The 21,863-nt window shown below is 43.1% G+C and overlaps 1 protein-coding gene across 3 annotated transcripts in view; it reads right to left on the reverse strand.

The window, feature by feature from the left end:
- The window catches only part of SIPA1 (signal-induced proliferation-associated 1), a 478,265-nt gene that overhangs the window by 129,966 nt on the left and 326,436 nt on the right, over positions 1 to 21,863 (reverse strand). For all 3 annotated transcript variants that reach the window (XM_073605152.1, XM_073605151.1, XM_073605154.1), the window contains 4 exons: positions 19,298 to 19,572; positions 19,038 to 19,208; positions 16,524 to 16,590; positions 15,993 to 16,104 (listed from right to left, as the gene is read on the reverse strand). In XM_073605152.1, coding sequence (XP_073461253.1) covers positions 15,993 to 16,104; positions 16,524 to 16,590; positions 19,038 to 19,208; positions 19,298 to 19,572 — 625 coding nt within the window. The remainder of the gene's footprint in view (positions 1 to 15,992; positions 16,105 to 16,523; positions 16,591 to 19,037; positions 19,209 to 19,297; positions 19,573 to 21,863) is intronic.

Raw genomic sequence — 21,863 nt, forward strand, 5'->3', positions numbered from 1 at the left:
TGTAATTACAATTCTTGATATAATATTTCACAGCAGGGCCCGTTCCAGCACCCACCAAGAGTAACTGTGAGGGCTTACAGTGTTGTGGCAACACCACCACACCACCACCAAAGGCCCAATTTTTCTGACCCTGTTCAACAGGGGCATGTAATTACAATTCTTGATATAATATTTCACAACAGGGCCCGTTCCAGCACCCACCAAGAGTAACTGTGAGGGCTTACAGTGTTCTGGTACCACCAACACCTAAGGCCCAAATTTCTGCAAAGTATATAGGGCAGGCCATATAGTATATACAGGCGGTCCCCTACTTTCAAACATCCGACTTACAAACGACTCCTACTTACAAACGGAGGGAGACAACAGGAAGTGAGAGGAAAGCTACCCCTAGGAAGGGAAATTCTCTCCTGTAAGAGTTAATATGGGAAAAGGTGTCTCCACTGATGCTTTATTATCACCAATCTTTATTTCCCTAAAAACCCCAAATTTTCAAAATCCAATTGTCATTGGGACAAAAAGTGATGTGAAATCTTCTGAACAGGGGCACAGCCATCAAAACAAATGTTACAGGATTGATGATAACCCTTCCCTATATTATCCAAAAAGCTTAAAAATAGATTTTTTGGCTGGAGCTACACTTAAAAAAATGTACCTGTTCCAAATTACAAACAAATTCTACTTAAGAACAAACCTACAGTCCCTGTCTTGTTTGGACCGCCTGTATACTGCTGTTCAGAGTATATAAGGCTTGGGGGCCCCATGCCTTTTCTTTTTTTAATTTGGGTGCAGGCTTCCCCTTAATACCCATACAAGACCCAAAGGGTCTGGTAATGGGCTGGGGGGTTACCCACGCCGTTTTTCTCAATAATTTTCTTCCATATTGCCGGGACCCGACATTACATTACAGCTGCAAGCAGTTTTAAATGACTTTTATTCCTTTAGAAATGTCATTTTGTGCAGGGCTATTCTAAAGATGGGAAACATGCACCAATTTACAGGCATACTATAGACACCCCCAGGTACGATATTTAAAGGAATATTTCACTTTTATTTTTTTCACTTTAAGTATCATTAAAATCACTGCTTCCGAAAAAATGGCCGTTTTTAAAACTTTTTTTGCATTGATACATGTCCCCTGGGGCAGGACCCAGGTCCCCAAACCCTTTTTAGGACAATAACTTGTATTTTAGCCTTTAAAATCCGCACCTTTGATTTCTCACGTTCGAGTCCCATAGACTTTAACGGTGTTCGAATGTTCGCGCAAACTTTCGGTCCGTTCACATGTTCTGGATGCGAACCGAACCAGGGGGTGTTTGGTTCATCCCTACCCAAGAGGTAATCAGGTATTCCCTAGATCAACTTTACCTGTAATATTAGTCTCCAGTTATATTATGTACATTTAAGAAAGAATTCAGGCCTTTTTTAAAGCAATCTCCTAAGCCGGACAGAACCAGCACTCGAGGGAGTCTATTCCACATTTTCACAGCTCCTACTGTGAAGAAACCTTTCCGGATTTGGAGAATAAATCTCTTTTCCTCCAGACATAAAGAGTGCCCCTTTGTCCTCTGTGATGACCTTAATGTGAATAACTCAACACAAAGTTCGACCACTTATTTTCTTATACATGTTCTCAAGAGAGAATAAATTCAGTTCAGCTAATCTTTCCTCATAGCTGAGCACCTCCATGCCATTTATTAGTTTGTTTGCCCTTCTCTGCACTTTCTCCAGTTCCCTGATATGCTTTTTGTGAACTGGTGCCCAAAACTGAACTGCATTTTCCAGATGAGGTCTTACTAATGATTTTTACAGGGCTAAAATGATATCTCTCTCTCTGGAGTCTATACCTCTCCTAATACAAGAAAGGAGTTTGCTTGCTTTAGAAACTGCTGCTTGGCATTGCATTAAGCTTATGATGATCTACCAGAACACTTCACCATTGATTCCCCCAGTCGTACTCCCCCTAGTATGTTTGATGCATGCACATTCTTAGGCTTCATTTACACGGGACGTTTTTACAACCTCTCCTTAACGACTTAACTTGACAGGTAATAACCCACGTTTAAAATGTCTGTTTTGCCATGTTTAAATGCCGTGTTTAAATGCCGTGTTTAGCGGCGTTTTGCTGCGTTTGCGTTCAGAAGCATTTATTAAAAAAAAAAAAAAATAATTTTTTTTTTTAAATGGCCAAAATAAAAAACGCCTATAAACGAAACGCAGCTAAATGCAGGTTACTGCGCTTAGACGCGTTTGGCGTCTGAAACGTCGGAAACTTCGGCATCTGAACTCATTTTTTTGCCTTCAAAAAAAGGCCTGTAAACGCAACTGCCTAAAAACGACAGTAAACGAACCTGTGTACATGTACACATAAGATAACATTGAATGAGTTCAGGGGCAGTTGAAAAAAGTGTCCAACTGCCTCTGAACGTCCGTTTAGCAGTAGCAGTGTACATTGGGCCTTAGCCCCCAAGTGCATAACTTTATATTTATCAACATTAACAACTTGTTTACTGGACACTTAAACCCCCTTCCTGCCCAGGCCAATTTTCAGCTTTCAGCGATGTGACTCTTTTGCCCCGTACACATGATCGGACTTTCCGACAACAAGACTGTGGATTTTTGTTTGAAGGGTGTTGGCTCCAACTTGTCTTGCATACACACGGTCACACAAATGTTGGCCAACAATTACGAGCGTAGTGACGTACAAGACGTACTTGATATCTCCATTACGAACGATAGTTTTACAAGACTAAACGCTTCCTGCTCGTACTTGATTCCGAGCATGCGTGGACTTTTGTGTGATGCACTTGTGTACACACGATCGGAAAGTCCAACAGACATTTGTTGGCGGAAAATTTGAGAACCTGCTAACTAACATCTGTTGGCGGAAAGTCCGACAACAAATGTACCATGGAGCATACACATGGTCAGACTTACAACCAACAAGCTCACATCCAACATTTGCCGTCAGAAAATCTGATCGTGTGCACGCGGCATTTGAATGACAATTGCGCGTTCATGTTACACTGTACTCATATTTTTATCATTTTTTTCACACAAATAGGGCTTTCTTTTGGTGGTATTTAATCACTACTAGGGTTTTTATTTTTTGCTTAACAAACAAAAAAATCAAACTGTTTTCATAGTTTTGTTATAAAATTTTGCAAACAGGTCATTTTTCTCCTTCACTGATATGTGCTGATGAAGCGGTACTGATGAGCACTGATGAGACTGCACTGAAGGGCACTGATAGGCTGCACTGATAAGGTGGTACTGATGGGCACTGATAGGCAGCACTGATAAGTGGAACTGATGATGAGGCCCTGATTGGCAGCACTGATGGGCACTGATAGGTGGCACTGGTGGGCATTCATAGGTGGCACTGGTGGGCACTGGTAGGTGGCACTGGTGGGCACTGCTTAGCAGCAGTGGGTCTCCGTGTGCGGGACCAATGTCCTGTTTACACAAGCCGGTAATTGGCTTTTTTTTTCTCCTCACACTGACAGCGATTATTGGCTTCTGTTTACATCACATGATCAGCTGTCATTGGCTGGCAGCTGATCACGTGGTAAAGGGACGGGATTGGGCCCTTACTCCGATCTGTGATCAGCCGAGTCTCAAGGAGACATGCAAGCAGCACATGAACGGGAGGACGTTCATGGACGGCACTCCCGGCACTTTTGGCCCATGCTGTAGCTGTCTAGTTGCCCAATTATACAGTACATTGAGGTCAGCTTGTAAGTTGGAGACGTCCTGTAAGGATGTTATTCCACTGCATAGCTTCGTGTCATCTGCAAAAGCTTAAATGGTACTTTTAATCCCAGAACCTATATACCGTATATATTCGAGTATAAGCCGACTTTTTCAGCACATTTTTTATGCTGAAAAAGCCGCTCTCGACTTATACTCGAGTGAGGGTCTCCCGCTGTGTCATGCAATCTTAACTGTTCGGCGGCCGTCCACTGTAACAAAGCCCCACCTCCTCTTCGTCCATGATAGATGGAACACTGAAAACTGATACAATGCTGGGAAACTGAATCAGTGGTTTCCATCTATCACGAATGAGGAGGAGGCAAGGCTTTGTTACAGTGGACGGCCGCTGAACTAAGACTGCAGTTGCATGACACAGCGGGAGACACCCGTTGTTTGTAAACAAAGGTACAGGTGGGCACAGTGAGGCTGCAGATGGGCACGGTGAGGCTGCAAATGGGCACAGTGAGGCTGCAGATGGGCACAGTGAGGTTGCAAATGGGCACAGTGAGGCTGCAGATGGGCATTGTTTACCAGTAGCTGCTGCATTTCCGACCCTAGGCTTATACTCGAGTCAATAAGTTCTCCCAGTTTTTTGTGGTAAAATGAGGTGCCTCGGCTTATATTCAGGTCCACTTATACTCAAGTATATACGGTAATTTAGAAAGATGTTAAAAAGTAAGGGTCCCAATACTGAGTGGGGTACATCACTAACAGCGCTAGACCATTCAAAGTATGAATCATGAACCACTCTATCTTATAGGGATGAGCCCGATGTTCGAGCCGAACGTAAGTTGACTCGTTGACTCGAACATCGGGTGTTCACCTGTTTGCCGAATAGCGAACAATTTGGGGTGTTCCCGGTAAATTCAAAAGCCGCAGAACACCCTTTAAAAGTCTATGGGAGAAATCAAAAGTGCTAATTTTAAAGGCTTATATGCATGGTATTGTCATAAAAAGTGTTTGGGGACCTGGGTCTTGCCGCAGGGGACATGTATCAATGCAAAAAAAAGTTTTAAAAATGGCCGTTTTTTTCAGGAGCAGTGATTTTAATAATGCTTAAAGTGAAACAATAAAAGTGAAATATTCCTTTAAATTTCGTAAATGGGGGGTGTCTATAGTATGCCTGTAAAGTGGCGCATGTTTCCCGTGTTTACAACAGTCCCTGCACAAAATGACATTTCTAAAGAAAAAAGTCATTTAAAACTACTCACGGCTATACAAATGGTAAAAATGACATGACACGGCTTGGGGACAAGTCCTTTATTAAAAAATAAAAAAATAAAACTGTCCCACGTAGTCTTCTTCTTCTTCTCTTGCTCCGCCGATGGACCAAAAAAAAAAAAAATTGCGACCGACCCGCCTACATGGGAGGCACCCGCCGTAATGACGGTCCTCTCAGGTGACAGCTCTTTTATAACTGAGGGCGGGGCCACACGATGACATCCCTATGGCTTCCCTGTAGCGTCAGAGGGGGCGGGGCCACCCGTTTACGTAACTGGGTGGCCCCGCCCTCAGTTATAAAAGAGCTGTCACCTGAGAGGACTGCCATTATGGTGGGTGCCTCCCATGTAGGCGGGTTGGTCAAGTTTTGTTTTTGTTTTTTTCTTTTTCAGTCCATCGGCGGAGCAAGAGAAGAAGACTATGCGGGACAGTTTTATTTTTTTATTTTTTAATAAAGGACTTGTCCCCAAGCCGTGTCATGTCATTTTTAACATTTTCACACTTTGTTTGTGAAATAGTAGGGGTACATTTGTACCCCGTTATCATTTCACACAGGGGGGAGGCCGGGATCTGGGGGTTCCCTTGTTAAAGGGGGCTTCCAGATTTCGATAAGCCCCCCACCCGCAGACTCCCACAACCACCGGGCAAGGGTTGTGGGGATGAGGCCCTTGTCCCCATCAGCATGGGGACAAGGTTCTTTGGGGGCTACCCCAAAGCACCCTCCCCATGTTGAGGGCATGTGGCCTGGTACGGTTCAGGAGGGGGGGGCGCTCTCTCGTCCCCCTCTCTTTTCCTGCAGCCTGCCAGGTTGTGTGCTCGGATAAGGGTCTGGTATGGATTTTTGAGGGGACCCCCACGCCATTTTTTTTTTTAAATTTTGGTTCGGGGTTCCCCTTAATATTCATACCAGACCCAGAGGGCAATGGTAATGGACTGTGGGGGAATCCCATGCCATTTTTTTCAATGACTTTTATGTGTATTGCCAGGACCGACAATTCATTATAGCTGCGAGTAGTTTTAAATTACTTTTTTTCTTTAGAAACGTCATTTTGTGCAGGGACTGTTGTAAACTGGGACTGTTGTAAACACGTGAAACATGCGCCACTTTAAAGGCATACTATAGACACCCCCCAGGTATGAAATTTAAAGGAATATTTCACTTTTATTGTTTCACTTTAAGCATTATTAAAATCACTGCTCCTGAAAAAACGTCCGTTTTTAAAACTTTTTTTTCATTGATACATGTCCCCTGGGGCAGAACCCAGGTCCCCAAACACTTTTTATGACAATAACCTGCATATAAGCCTTTAAAATTAGCGCTTTTGATTTTTCATGTTTGTGTCCCATAGACTTTAACGGTGTTCGTGTGTTTGAACACATTTTTTGCATGTTCGCATGTTCTGCTGCGAACCGAACCGGGGGTGTTCGGCTCATCCCTACTCTCTGAATATGTTTTCTTAGACAGTTTTCTGTCCATTTACAAACCGATTTATCCAAGCCTGTAGACTTTACCTTCTGCATTAGCGGTGTACTTAGTACGTGATACAAAATTTACGGTTTTGTGCACCACTGTCTTGCTCCTGCTATGATTATACTCAGCGGGAGCCAATTGGCGGGTACCACGGACTCGATGTCCTCCAGTACTCGCCGATCCTTCAGTACAGAGCCGTAAACAAATCAGATCACTGTTCTGTCAGTACAGAAGGCATGGATCCTGTGTCTCTGCAAAGCAGGGGCATCGATCCATGTCTTTCCCTACAAAAAGCACCACCCCCACAGTAAGAAAACACCAGCTAGGCACACAGTTAACCCTTTGATCGCTCCTGATGTTAACCCCTTCCCAGCCAGTGTCATTAGCACAGTGACAGTGCATATTTTTTAGCACTGATCACTGTATTAGTGTCACTGGTCCCCAAAAAAGTGCCAAAAGTGTCAGTTCATGTCCAATTTGCCCACTGCAATATCACATTCTCTATAAGTCGCTAATCGCCACCATTACTAGTAAAAAAAAAATTTGCCTTAGGGTCTGGTACGGATTTTAAGGGGAATTCCACGCCAAAAAAAAAAAAAAATTGGCGTGGGGGTCCCCCCAAAATTCATACCAGACCCTTATCCGAGCATGCAGCCTGGAGGACAGGATAGGGGGTAAGGGGGCGAACGAGCATCCCCCCCTCCTGAATCATACCAGGCCACATGCCCTCAAAATGGGGAGGGTCCCCCCAAAGCACCTTGTCCCAATGTTGATGGGGACAAGGGCCTCATCCTGACAACCATGGGCATCGGTTGGCGGGGTCTGCGGGCGGGGGGCTTATCAGAATTTGGAAGCCCCCTTTAACAACACCCATTCACCAAAAAAAAGTAAAAACCACAAAAGACAGTTTTTGACAATTCCTTTATTAAAAAAGAAAAAAAAAAAAGTGCCCCGTGATGTCCATCCATCTTCAATCATGCCGCCTGACGGACCCGAAAAATATAAAAAAAAAAAAAAGAAGCTCCACCTCGATGGGAGACATCCCGCTGACTGCTGTCTCTTGGCTGTGATAGCTGTTATATAGTCAAGCTGATGATTCTCCATCAGCTCTAGACTAGGCGATTAGACATCTCTCCACAATTTGCCCACCCTCCCTCTGCAGTAGAGATGACATACTCATATCCTACTTGTTATGGTCTTCGCATGTTGCACAGAGCTGGTCTCTTTGGATGCACCTACCTTTGTTATGTTTAGCCGGTCTGGATATGCTGCTGGAACACACTACTAACATACATTTGCCATTAATACCCATGATGATTACTTTTGTAGACATATTGCACCCTCATCCTCTCTAGACATATTGCACTCTCATCCTCTCCCTTGAGGACGGAAAATTATATAACATTTCCGAAACGCATTGGGTTCGGGTCAAGCTGTGAACACCTTCGCAATCCTGGTGGTCTCTCACTCCTAATAGGCTGGTTTGGTGCTCTACCGTACCTCTTGATCAGGGTGCTTTTTTGCATATATGTCAAATTATGCTGTGATCTTTTTTGTACATACGTCCCCATTTTAGGAACATTTTATTCACTGTAACCAATAAACTTTTTTCATACTTTTTATTAATATTACTCTTCTTACTTTTACCCTTCCCCTATCTGTCCTTAAAGTCCTTGTTGGGGTTAGGTTTATTTGCAGACCCCCGGCAACCAATGGCCAGTTTTGTCGGGACGAGGCCCTTGTCCCCATCAACATGGGGACAAGGTGATTGAGGGGGAACTCCAAAGCACCCTCCCCATGTTGAGGGCAAGCGGCCTGGTATGGTTCAAGAGGGGGGGCGCTCGCTCCCCCCTTTCCTGGCCTGCCAGGCTGCCTGCTCAGATAAGGGTCTGGTATGGATTTTGGTGGGGACCCCACACCGATTTTTTAAAAAAAATTGTCGTGGAGTTCTCCCTAAAATCTATGCCAGACCCAAAGGGCCTTGTATGGATTTTGGGGGGGACCCCATGCTGTTTTTTTAATTAATTCTGTCATAGGGTTCTCCTTAAGCACTTCAATACATTATATTATATGCACTGCACTATATACCCTGCACTGTATTATATATACTACACTGACTGCACTATATACTCTGAACTGCAGTATATATATTATACGGATTGCACTATATACTCTTCAGAAAAAATGGGCCTTAGGTGTTGGTGGTGCCAGAACACTGTAACCTCCACAGTTACTCTTGTTGGGCACAGGAACGGGCCCTGCTGTTAAATATTATTTCAAAAATTGTAAATACATGCTCCAGTCAAACAGGTGCAGAAGAAGTGGGCCTTGGGTGTTGGTGTCTGAACACTGTAACTACTCCTCACAGTTACTCTTGTTGGGCGCAGGAATGGGCCCTGCTGTTAAATATTGTTTCTAAAATTGTAATTACATGCCCCAGTCAAACAGGTGCAGAAAAATTGGGCCTTGGGTGTCGGTGGTGCCTGAACACTGTAACTACTCCTCACAGTTACTCTTGTTTGGTACAGAAACGGGCCCTGCTGTTAAATATCATTTCAAAAATTGTAATTACATGCCTCTGTTAAACAGTGGCAGAAAAATTGGGCCTTGGGTGTTGGTGGTGCCCTAAACCAACAATACTGTTAAAAGCTAGCATCATCGAGATTCAGGAATAGAATAGGCAGCATAGTCTTTAAGGGATCCCAGATCCCTAGCAAATTCAGTTACATCAGCATCAGGGGATTGATAGCTGCTGATCCAGGACTGATTCATTTTTATAAATGGGAGCCTATCAATGAAGTCTGAGGACAGACGCACTCTTTGATCCATTACAAACCCTCCAGCAGCACTGAATGTGCGTTCAGAAAGCATGCTGGATGCAGGACAGGGCAGTAGCTCCAATGCACATTTAGCAAGTTCTGGCCAGTGGTCCATCCTCAAGATTCACTAACCCAGTGGATGCTCAGTTGGAAAGGTCTCCAAGTCTGCTCTTGCCCCTAGATATTCCTGCACCATATAATGCAGATGCTGCCGATGGTTGCTTGAACCTATGAGCCCTGGGCGCTGAGGACTAAAAAATTGTTCAAAGGCATCGGTCAGCCGCCTACCTTCTCCACAGCTTTTCCTCTGACTGAACAAAGCTGTAGAAACACATTGTCCAGCACCAGGAAATGGTAACCTCCCAGGGTCTGGAAAGGCGTTACACAAACTTCCCTTGAAGACTGCTGCGTGTTATCCTCTACATCCATGCAGACAATCCTCCTCCTCTTCTTCCTGTGTGTTTGGTGGCCCCACAGGGATGCTATCTGAATAAAGGAGGCCTTGAGAGGAAAGGAAGTCCTCCTCTTCCTCCTGCTGTTCTGCCTCAAGTGCCCTGTCCATGATTCCACTAAGCATGTGCTCCAGCAGGAAGACTAGAGGGACAGTGTCACTGATGCATACATTGTCACTGCTCACCACCCTTGTGGCATCCTCAAATGGTGACAGGACAGTGCATGCATCCTTTATCAGTAGCCACACGCATGGCAAAAAGAAGCCAAGCTCCCCTGAGGCTCTCCTTTTGCCAGCCTCACATAGGTACTCATTTATGGCCCTCTGCTGTGTGTGCAGCCACTGCAGCATTGCCAATGTTGAGTTCCATCTGGTGGGCATGTCACAAATGAGGCGGTTGGCGGGCAGGTTGAATTCCAGTTGAATGTCAGCCAGCCAAGCACTGGCATTGTATGACCGCCGGAAATGGCCACAGACTTTTCTGGCCTGTCTCAGAAGTTCCTGTAAGCCTGGGTACCTGGTCAAGAAACGCTGTACCACCAAATTCAGGACATATGCCAAGCATGGAACATGGGTCAAGTGTCCCTGTCAGACAGCGGAGAGAAGGTTGGTGCCATTGTCGCATACCACCATTCCTGGCTTTTAGCCTGACTGCTTGCATAGCCTCTTGAACGCTTAGGGAGCACTGCTGGTTCAGAGGACAATTCTGCAGAAGAGATCATAGAGGAAGAAGAAGAGGAGGGGGTGGAGCAGAGAGATGTGGCAGAATCACCACCAGCTTTTTGGAGGCGTGGTGGCAAAACAATCTCCAACGCTGAACCCTGTCCTGCATGAAGGAAGGGTGACGTCCCTGACCATGCCTGCTGGACCATGAGTCAGCGGTAATATGAACCTTGCTGCTGACCACCCTGTCCAATGACATTGCCTTCCACATGATGGTAGAGAGCTGGAATGGCTTTTCGTGAAAAAAAAATTGTTTTGGAACCTGCCACTGTGGTACAGCACATTCAACAAATTCACGAAAGGGGGCAGAGTGCTAGCAATTTTGGCCAAGCTAGCATGTGGATGGCTGGGACAGTATTTTTTTTACAGTTCAGCAACTGGGGTAGCGAAATTTGCCTGCTGATACCAACTGGTGGTATACTGTTAGCAGATTGGCTGCAAGTACTTGTGGCACCTATTGCTATACCTTCATTCCTCTCAGTGCAGGTTTTTGAGAGGACTGAAAGTATAGTAAGGGTTGAGATCACAGATGAGGAGCAAGGAGAAGTCCACCTTTTTTTATTATGTGGGTCTTTCAGGTGCTGTTGCCAACGAACTGCATGGCAGGTCATCATATGTCTTGTCAAGCATGTGGTGCCCAAGCAGGTGCTGTCCTGGCCACGCTTGATGCGCTTCAGACATAGATTGCAAACAGCAACAGTGTGATCTACTGCACATGTGTCGAAAAAACCCACATCAATGAAATTTTGGAAGTCAGCGGGGAGTCAGCAGCTCCCTGCAGCTGTGGAGCTTTCTGGTGTGATGCAATAGGGTGGCTGCCCTTAAGCTGCCCCCTGGAGGACATTCTGCCTCATTGGATTTGTGCCTCCTCCTCACTTTCCTCCTCTCTTCTCTCAGGCACCCAAGTACAGTCAGTGACCTCATCATTCCCTCCCTTCTCATCACTGGAGCAAACTTGGCAGTATGCTGCAGCAGGGGGAACATGACTGCTAGTTTCTTGTCCTTCTGTGGCACCCCCTCTCTCTAAGCTCATGTTACTCTCTTCCTCAACCTAAGAACCAACATATGAGCTTTTAAATTTCTGCGCATCCTCCAGCAGCATGTAACTGACACTATGGTCAAATAATTCTGGTGACTCTTCTGTGCATGATGGTGGGGCTACAGAAGGAGTAACTGTGGACAAGGAGTTGGTGGAATAGTCCGCTTTGGCTGCTGCGTTGGGAGGCAAACTAGTATGAGCCTGGGTAACAGAGGGTGAGGAGGATGAGGACAGCTTCGTTATCCACGCCACCAACTCTTCTGCATGTTGTGGCTCAATAACACGGCCAGCAGCAGAAAAAAAAAGGACAAGCATGCCCTGCCTGCAGAGGATGCACCATGTCCGCGACCACCACTTTTCACTGTAGACACGGAGGCTGCTTGCCCACTTTTAGTGGCCTGTGAGCGCCTGCCTCTCCTTGGTGGCTTTATGGAAATGATGGGGATTTTTTTTTCCATACCGCACTACACTGTATTATATACTGTGTACACCAACTGCACTGTATTATGTACTGTACACCGGCTGCACTGTATTATACTCTGTGTACACTGCCTGAAGTGTATTAGAAACTATACACATTGTATTATATACTGTGTACACCGCCTGCACTGTATTATATACTGTACACCGGCTGCACTGTTCTATATACTGTGTACACCGCCTGCACTGTATTATGTACTGTACACATTGTATTATATACTGTTGCCTGCACTGTATTATGTAATGTACACCGGCTGCACTTTTCTCTTCAGAGAAGCCTATCCTGCCTCCACCTATCAACTGTACTTTAATTTTCTTCATCAGCCCATCCCCCACAGTTTTTACCCTTTTGTATCACTTGACCCTCCTTCCTAGATTGTAAGCTCCAACGAGCAGGGCCCTCTGATTCCTCCAGTATTGAATAGTATTGCAATTGTACTATCTGCCCTAACATTTTAAAGCGCTGCACAAACTGTTGGCGCTATTTAAATCCTGTATAATAATAATAATAATGTAAAAATCTGCTTGACAAGGCTTAACGCTGTATCCAGAGGTACGCCACATTTAGCAGCGTCAGACATTTTTACAGCGGTAACGCCGGTCCTTAGAACGTGTTTTTTTTTTTTTGCAGCTTGAAAACGCCTATGCCACATATGCCACGTACACACGGTCGGATTTTACGATGGAAAATGTCCAATCGGAGCGTGTTGTCGGAACTTCCGACTGTGTGTGGGCTCCATCGGACATTTTCCATCGGATTTTCCGACACACAAAGTTGGAGAGTAGGAGATAAAATTTTCCGACAACAAAATCCGTTGTCGGAAATTCCGATCGTGTGTACACAAATCCAACGGACAAAGTGCCACGCATGCTCAGAATAAATAAACAGATGAAAGCTATTGGCCACTGCCCCGTTTATAGTCCCGACGTACGTGTTTTACGTCACCGCGTTTAGAACGATCGGATTTTCCGACAACTTTGTGTGACCGTGTGTATGCAAGACAAGTTTGAGCCAACATCCGTCGGAAAAAATCCTAGAATTTTGTTGTCGGAATGTCCGAACAAAGTCCGACCGTGTGTACGGGGCATTACAGTTCCTAAAAGCCTGTGTGTGCATGAGGCCATAAAATAACATGGAGAGTCGTTTTTAAGCTGCAAAAAAAAAGTATGACGCTGGTAAAAGCAGCTGTAAAAACGCCCTGTGTGCATGGGGACTTTTGGTGGCATCTTTGCTTAAGGGAACCTGGCCCCAAGAAATGTGTTATTTCCAGAAAGTTTGTTCCTCCCTTCATCTCTTGGTAACTGGCACTGGAATAACATCGGGTGGTAAATCTCCCCAACAGAGACACAGCAAAAAAAAAAAATAGACAGAGGTTTTACACTAAAAGTGTAATAACATAGGGCTTGAAAAACAGACACTCAGTGGCAGCTGAGGAGGCTGCACCCAGGTGCTGTATACATGCACAACATTTTTTACTCTGTAGCCATAATGAAGATGGTTCATTCAAACATGTTGGCAACAGACCAATAAAAGCTTTACGGTGATTCTACCCCATTGCCTCATTGCATTCACTTAAACCAGATTTCAACCTTGTTGGTAATGAATGTGGGTGTTTAAACCACATTTCATTGCCCTCACAATGGAAACCCAGTGATGTTCTGATCAATTGAACATCATTGTCATCAGAATCTTACAGTAATCTGTAATGTCGTACAAAGATGACCATAACTGGGAAGAACTGGGCCCAATACCTCTTATTGCACTAAGGTCAACCAACAAATCAGCACAGTTTTTAGACTACAATATGCACTTTACAGTCAGTTAGTAATTAAAAAAATAAATAAAAAATTAAATAATAATAAAAGAATCCACTTTATAACAAAATGACTACTGAGCTGAATCTACATCTTCATGAAGAATTAATACAAATCCTATTAACCCTTTAACAGCTTCATGAATTGGGTAATTTGTGCCTTGAAGGTCAAAAGATGAAGACATGTTTTTCTTTCTTTTAGTCAGTTATGATGTGATTAATCACAGTGTAGTTGACCATCTGTCTCTTCTCCTGCACACTAAGGGACTAAGGGAAGCACCAGTGCTTTGTCATGTGATTACTGCCAATAACTACAATCATCAGCTGTGAGACTTATCTGTTGGGCTCTCAGTCCTTTAGAGCCCTTTCACACTGAGGCTGCGGTTTGCAGGCGCTATTGCGCTATAAATAGTACCTGCACACTGACCTGAAAGTGCCGCTGCTTTGTCTCCAGTGTGAAAGCCCCAAGGGCTTTCACACTGGAGTGGTGCGCTAGCAGGATGGTAAAAAAAGTCCTGCTAGCAGCATCTTTGAAACGGTGTGTATACCGCTCCTTCACTGTTCCTGCCCATTGAAATCAATGGGGCATCGCGGCTATGCTGCCGTCAAAGCGCCTCTGCAGAGGTGCTTTGCGGTGGTTTTTAACCCTTTCTAGGCCACTAGAGGGGGGTAAAACCTCCCCGCTAGCAGCTGAATACCAACGGTAAAGGGTCGCTAACAATAGCGGTGCTTTACCGCTGACGCCGCCCCCGCCCCAATGTGAAAGGGGCCTTAGTGTGACTACAACTAACATCACAAGCACAGCAGATATACAGTACTTGTTAATGTAGACATTAATATGTGCACTTAAGTATGTATTCCCCCAAACAAGCTTGCACATGAAGTGCCATTTTACTCCCTCCTAATTCATGTTTTGCGCAATTAAGGAGTCCAAAATTCAATACCCTTGCGCACTTACAATCAACTCTAAAGTCAATGTCAAAATTAAACATTTGTAACAAAAAACAAATATAAAAATGGCAACACACCCTAGTTCCAGGGCAGTGAATCCCTCAGCCACTGTCCCAGACTACAGGGGGTCTCCGACTTACGAACATCCGAGTTGCGAACGACTCCTACTTACTAACGGGGCCCGAGTGACGTCGCTGCTGGCCGAATCTTCCTCTCCTTGCTGGAGTGAGCCGTTCCTCCATTCCTGGCCTGGCTGCAAAGTTAAGGGGCCCCCCTCGTCATCCTGCCTGCCCATCCACAGGCCTGGTACGGGCCGGTGGCCTGCCAGGCCGCTAAAACTGCCCATCGTGGCCGCGGCCTTGTCCGGTCTTGTGCGGCCTAGTGAAGCCTCCAAGATCCCCGGTCTTTCCTGCGCTGCTGCCCAGCGGAGGTGCACCGCGGCTGGCCTGCAGACACTGCTGCTTTCACCATCCATCAATCCATCTCCCTGCTGTGTCTCTTGTCCTTGCTGCCGATGTAAACAGTGAGAGTGGAGAGCTTTGCTCCTCCCCTCTCAGCTGTGACAGGAAATCTAGCACAGTGCTAGGACTCCTGTTTTGGAGGTGACAGGGTCAATAAAGAGAACCTGTCACCTCCAATTGATATCACACAGGGAATTGTTTTCTCCTGTGTGATAGCAATAAAGTTAAGTGAAAAAAAATTGATAAAAAAAATAAATAAAAATAAAAAATAAGAAGAAATACAGTAATAATTAATGAATAAAATAAAAAAGTAATTTAAAAAAAGGAAAGAATAAGAAAAATAATATTAAAAATAAGAAAATTATACAAAAATAAAAAAAAGGACTGGATTTGCACTTAAAAAAAGGTACTGTTCCGACTTACAAACAAATTTGACTTAAGAACAAACCTACAGCCCCTATCTTGTTCGTAACCCGGGGACCCCCTGTACTATGAAGTCCATAAGTTGGAAAATAGCTTCGTCAGTTAAAGCCGGCATTGTGAACAGGTGCCTTTGGCTTTTTTATATTCATAATCAGCACATTAACTTGTTTATGTATCCATGAGTAAAATAGGTTGCAAAAATACTGTGCAATCAGGGCTTATTATCTGATTTAAATTTTCTAAGTAATTCAAACTAAATGCATAATAAAGAAATGTATAAGCAGAGGTTGATGAATCTGCTGATAATTTTGACATGTGGTGCACTGCTTAATAATATGTTTTGTTTTTTTCACTGAGAAAAGATATAATGATATATAAACATATATTACTGTTAGTAACATGTTCATGAGAAGATGCAGGTGCAGCGCTTTCCTCCTCTGGAAGAACCACATCTTTTTTCAACACCTCGTCTACAGACTTCCCAAAAGTGTCATACATTATCTAGGGCATACAAAGGAACATACAGTTTAGTTCAGTGGAGATAAAAATCAGAAGGAACAATCCATTTCACAACCATCATTTATTTTATGTACTTATATAGTGCCGTCAATTTACGCAGGGACAATTTAGACAGGATCCAATTAACCTACCAGCATGTCTTTGGAGTGTGGGAGGAAACCGGAGTACTCAGAGGAAACCCACGCAGGCACAGGGAGAACATGCAAACTCCAGGCAGGTAGTGTCATGGTTGGGATTCAAACCAGCGACCCTTCTTATTGCTAGGTGAGAGTGCTACCCACTACACCACTGTGCCGCCCAACAATGTATTTCAAGGAAACTCTGGTAGCAAACATATTTAATTTAGTAACTCATTTTATAGAAGAGAGATAATGATGAGAACAAAAAGATGTGAAACTCACCAGTTCATCTCTTGATGGGTCTGGCTGAGGAATAATATCAGGAGGAGCCAAATCATCATTACTGAACCTAATAAAAAGATGTGTAGTATTATTTGCTCAACTTACAAACAACATGTCATTAGAACATTTTTTGCTCTCTGTAATATAAAAATCAATCAAAGAGAGTGCAAAGGGCTGGGAAGGACAGATTTTGTGAGGTGAAGGTAAGCTTAAGGTAGAAATCAGTATTATGAACCCTGACCAGACGAAATGAAAGTACAAATTTGCACACAACTAAAAATATTTTATCTTGTCATATTTTTTTCACTTTTATAGAGGTAATTTTGAAGCTTAATATGCAAGGTTTCCTATGCCCTGTTTTACAATTCAAAGTGCTGCTGTGTGCTATAGGATAACTAGAGGGAACTCCTTGCATTGCGTATAAAACTCTGTGAATTGTATCCTTTAAGAAAATTGCTTCAAATCAAAGACTACTACTTTTAAGCAGAACTTTTTTTTTTTTTTTTTAACATTATAGAACAGTAACATGGGCAGACTATTATTCTCTATGGGTGGTGTTCAGGCATGCAAAGTTGTGAGGAGCTCACTGGTTTCAAGGAGGCTGTAAATGCTGCCTGTCATGGGATGACGGTGATATTGTGAGCTGGTAAAATACTTTTTTAATAAAAAGTTGATCAGGGGCATAATAGGATTTTTTTTATAAATGTAAAATTACCATGTAAATAGAAAATAATAATAAAATTGATGCGGCAAAAAAAAAACAGTGTGAGATGATGTGAATAACCACAAAACTTAAACACTATATAAGTCCATATAATGTCTTATGGAAATTATTGTATCATGAGTTGAAAAGTCCATAAAGCAATAGTGATAAAAAGAAATGGCTCATGCCATTGCTTTGCCTATACTGTTAATTTCAAGCGCTTGTTCATCTATTCAAATGTGAGTGTTCCCAATTGTATTACATTTTACTATAATTTTATGGGTTCACACTATGTGGAGTATTTTCTTTTCTGATCACACTGCTTGATTACATGAGAAGACTCAGTCCATCACGCTGGTTACATCTGTTGACTGCTGCTCTGAGCCACCTACTGGACAAAGGGATCATCTTCCACTCTGATCTGAAATACAGGCGTAGAGATCTCATGGATTGGTGTTTATACCACAAGTCTTGTTGACTTATTATGCTCATTTGAGTCCCTTCACTACGCTAAGCCTTCACACAACCGGTGGTGCTCGTATTGTTGTTTTCTTCACCCAACATTGACGTCACGAGGAACACGTTTTCTTTTCTTTCAATCTAGTGCTTTTCTTTTTATCTCCACTTCTTTATGGACTTTTCAACTCACAATACAATCATTTCAATAAGACATTATATGGACTTATATAGTGTTTAAGTTTTGTGGTCATTCATATCATCTCACACTGTTTTTTTTGCCGCATCAATTTTATTATTATTTTCATTTTGTGGTTATTCACATCATTATATACTGTCCTTTATTTATACACATGATTTTGTAGCAGTACAAAATCTTTAAGCGCTGCACATATTTGTATTCTCAGTTTTGATTTGCAATTGTTTAGTGCTGTGCTGGCTGCTACCTGATAGATTATTGAGTGTTAGCACGATATACATAATCCTTCTATTTCTACAATTTAAATAAGCATTCCTAGCCCACTGGGAGCGATGACTCTAAGGGGTTATTTACTAAAGGCAAATCCACTTTGCACTACAAGTGCACTGCAAGTGCACTTGAAAGTGCACTAAAAGTGCACTTGGAAGTGCAGCTGCTGTAGATCTGAGGGGGCCATGCAAGGAAAATAAAAAACAGCATTTTAGCTTGCACATGATTGGATGATAAAATCAGCAGAGCTTCCCCTCATTTCAGATCTTGCCCTCAGATCTACAGCGACTGCACTTCCAAGTGCACTTTCAAGTGCACTTGTAGTGCAAAGTGGATTTGCCTTTAGTAAATAACCCCCACTGACTCTTCAGCACCATTTGATTTGATCATCAAAAGGATCTCCATTTTCTTGCAGTGCATTTGTAGTGCAAAGTGGATTTGCCTTTAGTAAATAAACTCCTAAGTTTCACATAGGGTTGTAAATCTCTAGATTACCTTTACACTTATCTATTTCATGTGTTATTGGGACAACCCTTGACAAAGCTTCTCTAACTTTGTTGGCTGGTTATAGAAACTATGTATTTTGATGCTGTTATCAGACTTTTGTATATAACAGCATACATTTAACTTCTCTTCCCTCATTCCAAACCTAGAAAATATATTATTTCTGTATCACTAAAGGAAAATGTTGTGACCCTACTTCCTGCTTGGTGGAACTGCACTATAGAAAAAGTGTTTGATTATACAGAGATTATTTACAAAAATAATTTAAAGATTTTCCTTAAAATTAAAAATAAAAAATACATTTCCAGAAATACTCAGACACATAAATATTAAATGTTTTCTGGTCACAATGGGGTAAAAATTCATAAACATAGTATCCTACCTAAAGTCTGTCCTTTCCTCCTGTACAGAGAGGGTCCGAAGAATGTTCTGAGTTGCTGGAGCAGATTCTGTTTTTCTTGGAATAATTTCTTCTTTCTCTTCAGTGTCTCCTTCTGATGGCCGCATGATTCTCTGTTCTTGCAGAGACCTCACATACAACTCAGAGAAACTCCTAAAGATAAGACAAAGAGAAATCTTAGTCAACTTAACAAACAGATTGGCAGCCATGCTATTAACTACTTTTCCTATATGCTGTATTACCTGCGAGGCTTCCCAGCTTCATCTGGAGGCAGTGTCGTCACAGTTACTTTCTTTGCACGAATAAACAGTGTACGAACATCCTCAGGGGTCAATGAGCAGAAAGGTTGGCCGCAGATGGCTACTAACCTTGCACCAGGGCAAAGTCCTACAGTTTCAGCCATGCTGAATCTCTCAACTTCAGTTACAAACCCCCCTGAATCTGCGTTGAAGCCAAGCTGCCCAAGACCATTTCTTAGCAATGGGATTTCACGGGTCTCACAGCCACCTGACACAACCTAAGATAAGACAAAACTTAGAATTACTAGTGTAAGTTTATGTTTTTACATTTTACTTATCATTGTGGAAATATTTATGCCATACTATTGGTTAAAGATGCGTTTAGATATCAATCTTTTAGAAGGGCAATTGTCCTGCATTTTAAAGAAACAGTCATGTCATGGGGACAAAGAGAAGACAACTTTATAAAATACCTTCTTCAGCTCTGTGTATACAAAGGAGCATGGGGGTGCTCGAATCCATAATGGCGATGGTATTGACACAGCCCCAAATGATCCATAATAGCTCAAAAGTGATATGGTCCAGAATTTTTTTTACAGAAAAAAGATGGGTAAAGCACCTGGACCAGATGGCATCCACCCACAGATCCTAAAATAATTGTGCGCTGTCATTTCAAAGCCATTCTAATTTTTAGGGACTTGTTAATGACTGGAATAGTATCACTGGATTGGTGTAGGGCCAATGTGGTGCCTATATTTAAAGAGGGATCAAAGTCTTCACCAAGTAACAACAGACCTGTTAGTTTAACTTCTATAGTTGGGAAGATACTGGAGAGTTTAACCATTTAAAGACCAAGCCTCTTTCTGAGATTTGTTGTTTACAAGTTAAAAACAGGTTTCTTTGCTAGAAAATTACATAGAACCCCCAAACATTATATATTTTTTTCTAACACCCTAAAGAATAAAATGGCGGTCGTTACAATACTTTCTGTCACACTGTATTTGCGCAGCGGTCTTACAAGCGCACTTTTTTTGGGAAAAAATACACTTTTTTCAATTAAAAAATAAGACAACAGTAAAGTTAGCCCAATTGTTTTTTTATTGTGAAAGATAATGTTACGCTGAGTAAATTGATACCCAACATGTCACTCTTCAAAATTGTGCCCGCTCTTGGAATGGCGACAAACTTTTACCTTTAAAAATCTCCATAGGCGACGTTTAATAAATTCTACAGGTTGCATGTTTTAAGTTACAAAGGAGGTCTAGAATTATTGCTCTCGCTCTACCAATCGCGGTGATACCTCATGTGTGGTTTGAATACCGTTTTCATATGCGGGCGCTAGTCAAGTATGCCTTTGCTTGTGCACGCGAGCTCGTCAGGACAGGGCGCGTTTAAAAAAATGTTTTTTTCTTATTTATCTTACCTTTTTTTTACATTTTTATACTGTTATTTTTTTTAAAAATTGTGTCACTTTGATTCATATTACAAGGAATGTGAATATCCCTTGTAATAAAAAAAAAGCATGACAGGACCTCTTAAATATGAGATCTGGGGTCAAAAAGAGCTCAGATCTCACATTTACATTAAAATGCAATAAAAAAAAATGTTGTCATTTAAAAAAATGAAAAAAAAAAAAATTATCCCTTTAAGAGCTATGGGCGGAAGTGACGTTTTGACGTCGCTTCAGCCCTGCAGTGATATAGAAATGGATGGGAGCCATCTTCCCCTAACTCTTCTCCATACCTAGCAAGGGGACAGATGCGATCGCCTCCGCCACTGCCGACGGCTCCGGTAAGCGACGGAGGGCACCGGATCGCGGCGGGAGGGGGGCCCTCTTCCGCCACTGATAAAAGTGATGTCGCGGCAAATCTGCCATAGAGACCACTTTTATCTTGTAGAAGACCGCCCGCTGAAAAGGAGGACACTGGCGGGGTTGCTGAACATAAAAATGTTAATTTCCACCATTAACAGGCAGCACTTTAAGGCCAAGGTTAACCGAAGACAAAGATGCAGGCTTGACACAGTAGTGAGCCATAAACGTACTGATAAGACAACCAGGAGGCAGCTCTGCATATCATTTCAGGAGCCACATGGCGAGAGGCTGCCCAAGAAGTCAACACTATTCTTGTCAAATGTGTTGTCAACGCCTCTGGAGGAGTCAAGCCCTTGGCCCTATACGCTTGCTGGATGGCCAGCACAATCCAGGCAGCAATGGTTGCAGAAAAGGAAGCTTTCCTTCCTCTGTTCTTCCCCGAAAAGTGTACAAAGAGACGGTCAGAGGTTTGAATTTTGAGAGAACTGACACTCAGGCCAAGATCCAGGCCGGACTGCAGGAAATCCAGAATGACATGCACTTCAGGCTCAATATATGACCTACCCGAGGCTGCTACAAATTCTGCAAACTTCATCTAGATCCTGCTAAGGACCCTGTTGGTGCTGGTTCTTCTAGCACCCATCAAGGTGGACACAACTCCAGAGGAGCAACCCAGCGCCTCTAACCTCTTCCTTTCAAGAACCAGACTCTCAGGTGGAGGGGATCTGGACACAGGTGTAGGTATGTGTCCTGCAG

This window comes from Aquarana catesbeiana, linkage group LG11 (assembly GCF_042186555.1).
Source record: "Aquarana catesbeiana isolate 2022-GZ linkage group LG11, ASM4218655v1, whole genome shotgun sequence".
NCBI lineage: Eukaryota > Metazoa > Chordata > Amphibia > Anura > Ranidae > Aquarana > Aquarana catesbeiana.